The sequence below is a fragment of the Mugil cephalus genome, chromosome 20, assembly GCF_022458985.1.
Source record: "Mugil cephalus isolate CIBA_MC_2020 chromosome 20, CIBA_Mcephalus_1.1, whole genome shotgun sequence".
Taxonomy (NCBI): Eukaryota; Metazoa; Chordata; class Actinopteri; order Mugiliformes; family Mugilidae; genus Mugil; species Mugil cephalus.
The window spans coordinates 5145150-5158605 of NC_061789.1; the positions used below are offsets into that span (position 1 = coordinate 5145150).

Below are 13456 nucleotides of genomic sequence, written 5' to 3' on the forward strand. Positions count from 1 at the left end.
AAAAAAAACTTTTATGTTCTGCCATAACGGATGAAATAATGGGCGTCACTTTTAAAGGATACCACAGGGACAAATATGGGAAAAATCTTACTTATGAATGTAAGTTTGGGGTTTGGAAGCTGTAAAGTTTAAGCCAGCGTAGATTCCAGGGTGTATCCCAAAACAGTCAGTGTAGTTTTACAGTGAGGAGTCTAAAATGAAAAAAGTACGAACGTACTTCATGGATATTAATGACTTCTGAAACACCCACGTACAGGTATGTACAGCACAGGTGTTATGCAAGCGTTGTATAAGCTGTGCGGCGAAAAACCACTGGAATCGAGCACACACTTAAACAATCCCAGCACGTACAGCTACGATCTGTATGTACAGCTACTATCTGACTATATGGCTTCAGTAACCTGCCATTTCCTCTGATCACAGGCCGGGATGAGACGAGTAATTGGCACCGGATAAACAACAATTGTGTCGCAATTTCGTCCTTCTCCGCCTCTGAAGAAGCGTCGCGTTCTTTACAAGCCACATATCCGAGCCTCAAGTCTCCCTCCGTCGCCCTTACATGCTGTATAGTTAAACGTCTGACGCCTGTCGACAGGGCTTCGGTAAATCCCCACCGCTGCCGTGGCGTAGGGTTCTTCAAAACCATCCGCAACCAACTTTCATCACAGATCATCACGCCACAGACGTTTGATTGTTCCTGAAGTGTTCTCTCCCCTGTCGGCGGAGCGAGAAAGCCGCCTCCGCCGAGCCGTGGGATGCGTAATTTTCATCCAGTATGCACGCCCGCCAAGAGCGCTTCCTTCGCTAAGCCTGATAGATGGCACTTGAACATAAATAGATTGGAATAGCATAGCTCTAAGTGGGCCCTTGAAACCAAATGAAAGCAGACCCAGAAAAGACACCTTGCCACTTTGGATGTCCAATCACAGCAAGCAGCTGTTTCGCATCAACCACTCCTTTAAAAAGTCATACACACTCATAGCCCCAATAAAATACCATATTTACCTTACAGTGGCTAAATGATACTACACAGTGACAACTTACTGTCACCCTTTACACGTATTTACTCTTGTATTTAGATGAAGACAGAATATTTCAATACTTTTCAATGTCTCCACAAAGCAAGATTAATCAAATAAGACTAGTGACAAAGGTGATGGAAAATTTCAGAACCAAAGAAAACACAAAACAGAAAGTGAGCACGGAATATTTCAGACATGATTGGGAAACTAATATTTCTTCACAGAAAACGAGGGGAAGTGTGTCTGACTGATATGCAAAGAAGCTGCGATGAAATAGTGTACTATGACGACATTATGAAATAAAACGTAAGACCTGCTTTGGTGCAGAATGAGACGAAACACAAAGTCAAGTTAAAGACAGTCTGCAAGCAAAATATATATAGGAAAATGCCACAACAGTCAGCAATAGGCAATATACTCATCTGAGTGGCCCTTGGTTTAGACACCCCAGGCTTAGAGAAACCAAATTTCCCATCTTTACTGATGACAATTCATTCAATAGAAGATTATGGTCATGTTGAACCAACGTTTTGAGACTCTAGGCCGCTGAGCAGAAAGAATGGCTTTATTTCCGTCAATGATAAACGGCGATTGATCGTGGGTCAGATTTTTACATAGCTTAAAACCTTCTGATCAGGTCAGTCTGTTCTGATTGAGGTGGTTACATGAGGTACTCTTGCTCTTTGGGGGCTTTTATTTTGCTTATTTGGTCATTATTAGGGCTAGTTCCAGGGCTAGGGTTAGGGTAAGTGTTATGGCTAGGGTTAGGGCTAGGACCAGGGCTAGGGTTAGGGGTATGGCTAGGGTTAGGTTTAGGGCTAGGCTTAGGGGTATGGCTAGGGCTAGGGTTATTGCTAGGGCTAGGGTTAGGGTAAGTGTTATGGCTAGGGCTAGGGTTATGGCTAGAGCTAGGTTTAGGGCTAGGGTTAGAGTTAGGGGTTAGGGGTTAGGGGGTTAGGGGATTAGGGTTAGGGGTTAGGGTTGGGGTTAGGGGGTTAGGGGGTTAGGGGGTTTGGCTAGGGCTAGGGTCCAAAATAGAACTATCTATGTCGTATTAGTGTGTACGACTTGCCAGAGATTTTCCTAGAAAGGTACTGAATTGTTTTTTCGTGTGACAGATATTTTTGCAAAAGGCATTTGGAGCCTGCTGCGGCCGACTCACCTTATCGGTTCTCCAGCTATTGTCACTGCGGGACAACCACTGCTGGGACTGTGTGAGCAGAGTGAGGATGTGTGCATGAGATAGCACAGCGCTCATTAGAAGGGCCTGGAGACAGCTGCGGAGATAGCCCTCATTAATCTCATGACGCTTTCACACACACATACAAAAGAAGAAGAAGAAGTTCGTTTTCATTGTTTGTCCTAGTTGGCATCAAACACAAGAAAAGGAAAAAATAAATAAATCACAATGCAGGCTCATTGTCTTTAACGGCGTAATTGCACGCTATGAATTGACGACCGCCTGAATATTTAAGGAAGATGAAAGTACGCCACCGGCATCGGCTTAGGAAAACTAAAAGCATTCCATTTCCTATTCATGAAAAAAAAAAAAGCCCTGTTGCATTTTCCCTCACACTTCCCCTTAAGTGGAGATAACATCTGGGATAAGAAAGCCGCAAAGAGTAAGAGGGAAAGGGAGGAGGGAGCATGTGTGTGTGTGTGTGGTAGAGAGAGTTAGTTCTTCAAAGCTTGGTGTAGTGCGTGTTGGATCAGCTTTGGGTAGGGAAGTGTGGAAGATAAGCCCGTGACAGCTGCCAAACACCTCTGTGTTGTACTGTGTGTGTGTGTGTGCGTCTGGGCCCCCCATTCAGAAGGAGTGTTTCTGAATCCCAACCACCTGCCAGCTCCGGTCTTTTATGGCAGGTGTGAGTCAGTTTTGTACGTGATTCAGCCCGCTGGTGAACACAGAGCATATGTGACAGTCTTATCGCCCGCATCTCCCTGAAATAACATCAAGACGGGTGCACTGATGGAGAGATTACCGAAATGTGAGGAACGGCGGCTGCTGCTCATGAACAATATGTACTTGATTCAACTACATGAAAAGGAAAAGTGTGGCATGAAAGGCGAACTTCAGTAACGCAATATAGTATATGAATCACTTTTATACATATAAGAATGAAACAATGGCAGCCCTGATGACACCACCAAGCGCTTGAGTGATAATGTCGTTGATAACTCTGATCAAATTGTAGCTTTTGTTGCTTGTTGTGCGACCACGTCATTATTATGATTTGAGAAACCCCAATCACAGAATCTGTTTGCAAGCAGATCTCCTTGGAGTTGTTATGGTTACCTATTGATACGTATCTATTGATGCATAATTCTCTACATTTCTAGGTAGAGGCAATGCTAATGCCAGTGGCTTATTTATTCATCGTTGGTGTAGATTTTCATCAGGGCAGATATGTAGCAATGAAATGTAGACTCTCTCCATTGTTGCTCCGCTAATGGAAGCTAGCTAACATTGCCCAGCTTAGCTAACTCGGTAGATATTTTAGTTTTTTCAATGAATTGCCTTTAGTTATACGTCACCTACACTCCAGCCAAGAAAAGACAAAAAAAAAAAAAGTAGATTTATATGTGTTCTCATCATTATTTTAGAATTTGTAATTTCCTGCTTAAAAGTGGTGATGACTCATCCTGGGGGGCAGAAGGGGGGGGGGGGGGGGGGGTTGACAAGCTAATGGAGATGTATTTTTGGCAGCTTGTGCTCGGTTTATCATAGCTGCCTTGGTATCTCTGTTGTTCTAGCACACAGGAGCTAACTTGCTAACTTGAGAAAGCAACACAGCGAATGTTTACTCTTTATTTAATGCACCAGCGCATAAAGAGATATGAACTTTGGGATCATTATTAACGGGTCAGGGCAGCTCAGCGGTAACATTAAGCATAACAGAACACGAGTCTCTTAGATGTGTGGGAGAGCGGAAGAAAGTTTTCCTGCCTGACGTTTCCAAGGTTCAGAGGTTAAATTCAAAAGCAGGTGGCCAAGCGACAGCGAGCCACGGACCAGGACTTTCCTTTCAGAGGTTTCATTATTGCTCGAGCTAAACCAAAGCAGACCAAGCCACAGCGTCTGTTCCAATAACCCGTTGTACTTCCTTTGGAAATTAAAACTTTGCGATGTGAAGGTATTTTCTCAGGATCTCATGTGGTTCTGCCCCAACGTGGTAAATCAGATGGTCTGTAAATTTACTGTGTCATGTTCTTTGATGTCAGATGTGTTGTAGCTAGATGACACTGCACTGGTTCAAACTGAAAGTGTTTACAAAGCAGGCCCTTATAGGGTTGAATGGAAATCACTAAACTGAATAGCAAACATAGCGGAGCTGCGGAATGTCAAGGCAGGACATCTTGCACGAGTGTTGACCGCTTCCCTTTCTCTTTTTCTGTCCAGCCTGCCACTGCAACCTGCACGCCCGGCGCTGTCGTTTCAACATGGAGCTGTACAAGCTGTCGGGCCGAAGGAGCGGCGGGGTTTGCCTCAACTGTCGTCACAACACAGCGGGACGCCACTGTCACTACTGCAAGGAAGGCTACTACAGGGATCTGACCAAGTCCATCGCCCACCGAAAGGCTTGCAAAGGTAACAGGATCAAACGAGAGGCTGGGCGTTTCAACCTCCAACATCATGAAACCAAAAATTCCAGGTGGAAGTCCAACAAAAGATACTGTATAAGCACGCTCGGGGTATTGCTCAGGTATGACAGGAATTCTTTGAAAAAGTTTAGAGAAAAGGACCCGACTGTCTTGGTGTCAGGGAACCGACCCGTGAAACTTGCAACCTTGTTGAGCCTCCTCCTTATGACTCCCTGACAAGACAAACATAGCAAACATAACAGAGGTGTGAACTGATCCACAGAACAGAGCGGTGGAAACAACTCGCTAATCGCTGCTCGCTTCTATTCATGCCTGCGACGCACGTACACATGTGCCTGCACAGGTGTGAGCACCTATTTCAGGTTTGAAAACAAAGCTGCAGAGGATTAAGGCAAAAGCCGAGCTCCTTCTGTCTCGTTGCACCTTGGGGAGTAAAGACAGACCCCTGGGCAAACAAACTGCTGCCACTCAGTTACTCACTGGTTAAAAAAAAAAAAATCCTAAGGTTGTACATGCTCGTACACGAGGTATGTGCAGCAAAAGAGTCTTCCACGTGTTTGTTCTGGTAATCAGTACAAAAAAAACATTGATTTTCTTATAGGCAGATGTTTGAGGAATGTTTCTGGAGCGAAAAATGGCTGCCGTTGTGCATTACCACTCCAGTTTCTCAGCACATACTAAAACAAATAAATGACTTTGGGCAGATGCAGATACTGTGGTGTAAAAGCCACATCCAACTGCTGAGCTGTGATTGGCTGGTGACAGGGTTTGGGGACGCCTATCCTCCAGCGCCCCTATCCCCGGTACACTGCTGACTTTTTAAACACAGGAAGAGCAACATGATATTTCCTACTTCATGCCACGACAGCCATCCTCTCTTAATCCGCTCTGACATCTCCCACTCACGTGAGACGGAGGCTAAGGCCCACGAACGCGTTTTCCCGAGGTGTTTTATATCAGAGGCAGCCGGCGATCTCGCTCTCAAACAGAGGATTGATTTACGGTTTGTTGCTGAACACGAGCTTGATAGATCATCTGCACTTAAAGCTGAAAACTTGACGGATGGTTCTTCGCAGCACTGTTTCACTCTGCCAGCCTAAACATTTTCACAAGCTATATTTGGACAGTAGCTCAGTTCCGGGGGGTTGGAGCTAAGACCAGGTTAGTTTGACAGAGGTTCTCACTTCCCTAATGGTGTAGCAACATTCATACATCTCTCCAAAGCCTTTCCAAACAGCTGTTCCAGTAACCTGAATGCTTCAAGCGCTGCTCATTGCTCTGGGATAAAACCCAAACAGCCTGATTGCTGACTTTCTCCTCTGGTGACAAAAACATGGTGATGTGACATCAGTTAAAAACTGCTATATTTATTGTTCAAATCAGCCAACCATCCCACTTTGCTGTTGTTGGACAGGAAACACTGCACTGCGCCAACACAGCCAGGAGGAAGTCTGCTTTCATTCCCCATTCCTTAGCCCCCTCCCCACACCACGCACCACCCAACATCTCAACAAAATGTCCTCTGAAGTATTTGCTTAATAGTCGGAGGTTTATTGAAAAAAATGGCTCTTCTGCTCTATACAGTGCTTATGTCTCCAGTGGCAATGTGGAATGCCTCATGCTTTATTTCCCAGATTAACAACTTCACCCCTCATCAAGCGCAGTGTAAACATGGCTCTTGGAGAACCTCAACCCCACTCGTAACTGTTTGCTTTTTTCTCCAATCCTCTCGTACGTTTGGCAGTGTAAGCCTTTAACTAGGCACTATAGACGTCCACGGAGGTGAGACTGGTACACAGTTCACTGCACCGTACTCCCTAAAATCCTCAGCAACCATTCAGTTCTACAGACCAACCACCCCCACCCCACCCTACTCCTCCGCTGCTGGTTGAAATTAATTGATGTTTCAAATATGGGAAGCTGAGTTGAACTCAAGGTCGCACTGGTCGGAAATATAGGCAGTTTACTTGTCTATGCTTTTATGAAAAAAGAAAGAGCGCATTCCTTACAAGCCACCTGACAACTGCTGCTTCAAATGTGGCCGTAGGAAACTTTCATTAAACCTTTGCGTGATGCTATGAGCTTCTGAGCTCAACAAACCATGAACCTTGACGGCTTGTAGACGCTGACAGATGCCTAGTGGTGCCATTCTCACAACTTGTGGCTGATGTTACTGCTTGAACTCCGAGAAATCTGTGCATGAATTCACCGCTTCATTTTGAATGCGGGCTATACCTATAGCATCGCTACTGAAACACTTCCAAACACTGAGTATGCAGTATGCTATGCTAACCCAACTTGCTTTTAGAAACAACTTAGCTTTGATCATTGTATTTCTCGTCTGCAGCTGCCAAGTGTAAAGAATTACATAGTTGCTAACATTTTGTGTGTCATTTTTAACTTGGCTAGTAGCAATATGCTAAGCTAACCCAACTAGCTGCTCACTTTTAGAAACAGCTCAGCCTTAATTATTGAAGCTGAAGCTGTAAAGCATAAAGCATAGTCACTAACAGGTTGTGTGTCATGTTCAACTTGGCTAGTAGCGGTATGCTAAGCTAAGGTAACTAACTGCTCACTTTTAGAAAGCCAATGTCTTTCTTATTTATCTAAAGCAAGCAGTGAATTAGCTTAGCTTGAAAAAGAGACGGGGAACACTGGGAAACAGCTAGCGTACAGCTAGCTGCAAACTCAAGTCTAGTACAAGTATGTACTAGAAATACAAGCAAGAAATACTAGCTGTTTGAGGAGTTTACTTTCAGCCAAGATAGTTTATACTCGTAACCTTTTTTTCGGATAATGAAGCTTCCATTACAGGATTTGTGCTATTGTTAGCTATCAGTATTAAAAACCGGCTAGCATACCAGAGCAAGCTAATATTAATAGTACACTGGCTGATGTAGTTTAACCTATATTATAACTAGGGACATTTTGATCATTAAAGACTGCTTAGACTCTGAAATTTATAACAACAGTGTTATGTTTTAAAATTACAAGCCTTATCAAGATATATGAAGCAAATCCCTGTTGACAAAGGATTTGTTCCAGGCCCAGATTTTAATTAGCATCATTAGAAAAGTCAATGGGGTTTTAAATGAGGCTTTATTGCTCCTGGAACAGTTTTGCTTATGTGACAGCGATATCAATCTTCTCTCACGGATAGATTTGTATTTTATGTGTTGAACTGTATTGTTCTGGATGAAGTATTCCCAGTAGTATAAACATGTTCAAGCGGACAGTTCAAATTATGTATATATACTTACATGTAGTAAAAGAAAACTGCGGTGGTTGAAATGTTTAGACTGAAACAAAACATCTCTCCGTGTTATTGTTAACTTTCTATCGTAAGCTGCGTCATGTGATGATTATTTTATTGTGTTTATTTTCCATTAAACAGCCCTCCATCATATTTATGCACAGGACATACCCATGGCGATGAATTCTCGGAGGAAATGAATCCCTAAAAATGTCACCATTAGGTTTCATTTCTACAGATATATCTGGCAGAAGCTTTTATGGTGACAAAAACAAAATTCTTAAGCATCTCAGTATGTTCATAAAGCTCCATAAATTTCACCTAAAAGCAACACCGCCGTCCACCGAACCACTTCAAGCAAATTTCGAATGACTCTGCTGGTACATGTAACGCATGCAGCACTAATAGGGACGCTGGGCTTCCACTTCAAACACGAGCTTTATGGTAAACGTTTGGCACGTTCACACAGGACAAATTTCTCGCATTTAACGTACGATTCTCCCAACTAACAGCTAAAACAGACTTTGAAGTGCGTTCCACTCATCCGTTAATAGAAAACATTATTCAGGCGGTATGTGCGAGGAACCCTTTGCCAAAACGCCCTACGTTGGAAACTCAATCTAAAGAGCGCACACAGTCTGCACACAAAACCCATCCGCAACACACACATGCATGTTGCGCCGTACGTACACTTTGTGGTAAAAGTTAAATCCTGTAATTAATCACGTTATTTACTCTTCTGTAAGCCTTCCAGTGCAGACCTAATGAAGAATCTTATGGTCGGAATGGGTGGAGGGAAGGAGTGTAATTTGATTGAGGTTTTTTGCTGGTGCAAGGCCCAGTTCCCCATCTGTGATGGTCTGGAAGGGAAACACGGCGTGCTCTAAAGTGCATGATTTCAGACAAGTGTGAAGGTTTTTATCGTATGGAATGTGTAGTGTTGTCAGAGGACAGGCCACATTTGTTTATGATGGTTTTCAGTTTTCTAACCACAAGTTGTTTTTTACACTTGCACAATCTGATGTTCCTGTGAATTTTTTTACTTTTTTTTTTTTTTCTTTTCCTTCCTAGCTTGTGATTGCCATCCAGTTGGAGCAGCAGGGAAGACGTGCAACCAGACAACAGGGCAATGCCCCTGCAAGGACGGCGTGACCGGGATCACCTGCAACCGCTGTGCTAAGGGTTACCAGCAGAGCCGCTCTCCTATCGCGCCCTGCATCAGTAAGGACTACTTTTTCCACCTGTCCACTCTATGGATAATTCACATAGATGTATTTTTTTATTCAGTTGTGATGATTCCAATTGAATTATCTGATTTCATCCAGATTTGGCCGTTTTCAAAGCAGAAGAGAGCAGTAAACATGAGGACAGGAACTGAGCAACCAGCCTGTTTAGCTGGCAGGGAAGCAAAAGTTACGGATGTAACCAATGTTCTCTGAATTCTGGTGGTCACAAAGCATGAAATAAAATCTGACAAAGGTTTTTGATGCTCCAAATAAATGGGTGGAATCAGTGGAAGGTTTCCACTGTTACAAATGCTATACTTTCTACATATTATGAGGGAAAAAGAAGCTAAGTCTGTCTTAAATACCTCATGGACATGATCTGAAAAGGACAGAACATGTTTGTTATACAAGAATACATGGCTCACACTCATCTTGGGTTATTTTTAAACTCCTGTTCCAATACTTTGGATAGATATTTGGCCGTTTAAACCCGAGTCTGGATAAACAGACCATTACAGCTCGACTAACATGGCCTTGTTTGCCTTCGACGCTGTTAACGGCCAGTCCCACTATAAATCCCCAGAATGTATCCAAGGGAATGATGGCTGATATGTTTATTGGCTGTATCTACTGCCGGCAGATTCCAGGCCCTCGGCAATAAACGCCTCGCAGAAGCAGATGGGTCACCGGTAGCTGGTTTTAGCTGTAGCATCAGGTAGCTGGTGTGAACAGATAAGATAATAGTGATGTCTGGGAGAACGTGTGCACACCAACAATGGTCCAGTACGTTAGCAGGGCTGACAGCTCTGATAAAGCCACGCGTAAAAATTGAGGTCTCTGGACTAATGATCAGCACGATAATCTCTGGCCAGAAACCACACCGATAATTCAAACCTGCAAACCTGCTGGAACAAGATTTATTTAATTTAGCTTGGAAGGTAATAAATGTGGTGTAATGTTTGGAATGCATTTGCTTTCTCGTATACATTTTGAGATAATGTCTTCCGTTTTTAATGGTGCGATATTAAATTTTTTGTGATATCCAACTCCCTGCCAACTCTGCATTTAACAAGACCAGCGTCCTTGGCTCTGACTATCGACAACCAACAAATTAGTGTTTTTCACAATGCCCAAGGGTGAAATTGTGCTTTTGTGAAGAGGAAATTGAGCCCTTACATTTCCTCATAGATGTTTCTTTTCATTCAGTGTCGAATAAATATTCCTCTCATTGTCACAGAGATTCCAGTTGCATCTCCCACGGCAACTTATAGCAGCTACAACGAGCCGACAGGTGAGTAACAAGGCAACACAAGACATCTCGTAAATTATCTAGAGCTTAAACAAAGGCAACTGCTTGAGTTTTCTCAAAGAGGTTTCATCCAAGTAGCTTCTTCACATAGTTTTTTGTAGTATCCTCTTTCTTGAACATTAGGGGTTTTCAAACAATTTCCGTTAGGGTTAAGGGGTTAGGGTTAGTGCTAGGGTTAAGGGGTACCCTAAGGGTTAAAACATTTTGAGGAGATAAGTTGCCTTTTGTTTTTAGCTAAACCATGATCTGGTCATTTGACCTTTCACATGTTTCAATTTTTATTTGTTTTGAAGCTGCTTTGTAGAATTTACTGGTGTCACCCTTTAATTTTTATTTCTTTCCATCATTAAAGGTGATTTTTTTTATGTATTTATGCACTGAACATACCAATGGTGATGAATTCTTAGAGGAAATGAATCCCTAAAAATGTCACCATTGGGTTTTATTTCTACAGTTATATCTGGCAGAAGCTTTTATGGTGACATAAACAAAATTCTTAAGCAACTCAGTATGTTCATAAAGCTCCATAAATTCCACCTAAAAACAACACCACCGTCCACTGGACCACTTATAGTGAATGGGGCTGAAAAATTAGCAAAGATAAGTTGTTTTTGTTTTAGCTTTTATTCTTAGGTAAACCACGATCTGGACTATCACCAATCTTTTCCCAGACCTCTTTGTTGTGTTAAAGTTTGAATTTCAATTTGCTACTTTGCACAATTTAGGAGTGTCACCCTTTAATTTCCATTTCTATCCGTCATTGCGGGTGATTTTTTTTTATTATATTTTAATTGCCGTGCAACCGAACTAAACCAACTGTTCCGTCATGCGTGTAATTACAAGTGTTCTTCGAGCACATGCGTGTTTTTCCACACTCTCCCAACTAAACACACGTCAGTGAGGTTTAGACTGTCGCTGATGTAAACTCCAGATATTTTTTTTTTTTTTTTTTTTGCCAGTGCTCCCTGTGGCCTCGTTGCCTGTATTCCCAGCCTGCCCGGCAGCCTCCCCAGGGTTTCGGCCCTAATCTGATTACATGCTTCATTTGCACCAGTTTGTATTTCAATCAAGGCTGCCTGCGCCGGCCGTGAAGCCCAGCCTGACGCTATTGTTCATGAGCTCTGACAAGAGTTTCCATGTCGGACTGCTGACATTAGATGAACGCCACACCATAATTTACCTGTATATTAAATCTGCAGTCATTTCGGTGTCTGTGCCAGGTCTTAAATGTATTGTCAAGACAGTATTTCCAAACGTTTTCCCTTAATTATTTGGTACATTAATTAGTTTTCAACACGGCCCAGGTTTGTTTGAATAGCCTGAGTCACCTCTAATCATCGATCAGCGTCTGACGCGAGTGGCGCCACTGACTTCATTGAGCTTTGCAGCGAGTCCCGCTTCCTGCCGTAGTGACTGCCGAGGCTGTGTGGAGTTTGGATTCCTGTCAGCAACTCCAAACAGACACCACCCTCCAAATTAGGAGCAGCGTGGTCCCCGGGGACCCCGCAGAAAGAACGTGGCAGCGCCGCAGAGACACACAAAGGGGGCGTTTGTCCTCACAGCAGGAGATTGGACCTTAATGAGAGCCGTGGGTTTGATGCCCCGCTGCGGCGATTGCGCTAGGGGGCTAATGGGCAACGTCGGCTATCAAAGGGAGGTATGACGAAGGCCCCCAGGGGCCAGCGGTAGATAAAGAGCCCCCTCCCTTCCCCCCGCCCTCGCCACTTCATTTACATGGAAATCAGGCATGCTCGATATGGACTCGTCAAATTCATTTACTTTGGGATTTCCTCTTTTCTTATTTTTTTTTTTTTCCCGCCACCGCAGAAAGCAGCCAGGCATTCCACCAGAAATGCTTTCTCTACATACATGAATTCGATCCTCATCCCACATCCCAAACCGCTCTTTTTTTTTTTTTTTTTTTGGAGAGGGAGGAGAGGGGCGTTTTTTTCTTTCTCCATCATTACCCAGGCAACCTCATTCACACAGAGCATAATGGGGAAGAAAAGGGAAGACTGGACAGAGGGCTGGAAGAAATAATGAAGTTTGTCCATATTCAGGCAAGCTGAAAGGTTCCCCCCTCTCTCTCAACTGCCCCCTCCTTTCTCTTCAGACTGCCCAGCCCAGCTTTCCCACCCCCCCAAAGAAAAAAGCACAAGGCTTATTGCTCTGGGAGAGGCAGAGAGTAGGAGCGGGGAGGTGGGTGGTTGGGTGGTGGGAGAAGGGAGGGGGGGCGGCAGCTACACTAGGAGATGGTCTGGTTCCAATTTGTGTCAGTCAGTGGAAAGTGGAAGGAACAAATGATTTCAATTTTCAGTTTGGCCTCTGGTTCCACCACCAGTTTCCTCATTACAAAAGGTACCTGGCGCAGTGACAGCGGGACACACTGGCCATCGCTAAAACCCTTCGACTCAGGTACACGTTCAGGGGTGTGAAAGGGAGGCGGTCTGCACATTAATCATAACCGCGAGCTCCTTCGCTTCTCAGAGGGCCACAGCACATTTAGCCTCTGTCCCTGCTAATTTTTTGGTATATCTTGGTGACTAATTCCCCCCCTCGCCACCGTGACCTTCTTTTGTGCAGAGGTGACCTAGGTAGCCCCTTTAGAGCTCACACAATGCATGCCAGGACACTGACGAGGGAACGGGCTGGAATGGAAAACATGGGGAGGCGTATAGTAGGAGTGTGTTGACAGACACAGGAGGATCTGTGTAAGCTTTAATCTGTTTCACAGTGGCACTTTGAAGGCATCGTTTTAAGACCCCGGGGGCACAAACAGTGCGACACAAGGGAGCACATGTAAAGTTCGTCCAGCTGGACCCCTGCCTGATGACTCTGAAACACCTTCTCCATGTTTTTTTTTTTTTTTGGAGCGGGGGGCATTTTTACACTTACAAACTTTCCCTCTGTTTCTTCTCAGATTGTGAATCTCACTGTAAAGCGTCCAAGGGGAAAATGAAGATCACCATGAAGAAGTACTGCAAAAAAGACTTTGGTGAGTGTGTCCAATGCACCGGTTACGTGTGCCGCCAGATGTCGGCCA

At 44.0% G+C, this 13456-nt stretch overlaps 1 protein-coding gene across 1 annotated transcript in view; it reads left to right on the forward strand.

The window, feature by feature from the left end:
• ntn1b (netrin 1b) overlaps positions 1–13456 on the forward strand; it is a 44316-nt gene that overhangs the window by 23480 nt on the left and 7380 nt on the right. The window contains exons 3-6 of the mRNA XM_047572367.1: positions 4423–4611; positions 8950–9099; positions 10342–10395; positions 13334–13408. Of these exons, the coding sequence (XP_047428323.1) occupies positions 4423–4611; positions 8950–9099; positions 10342–10395; positions 13334–13408 (468 nt within the window). The remainder of the gene's footprint in view (positions 1–4422; positions 4612–8949; positions 9100–10341; positions 10396–13333; positions 13409–13456) is intronic.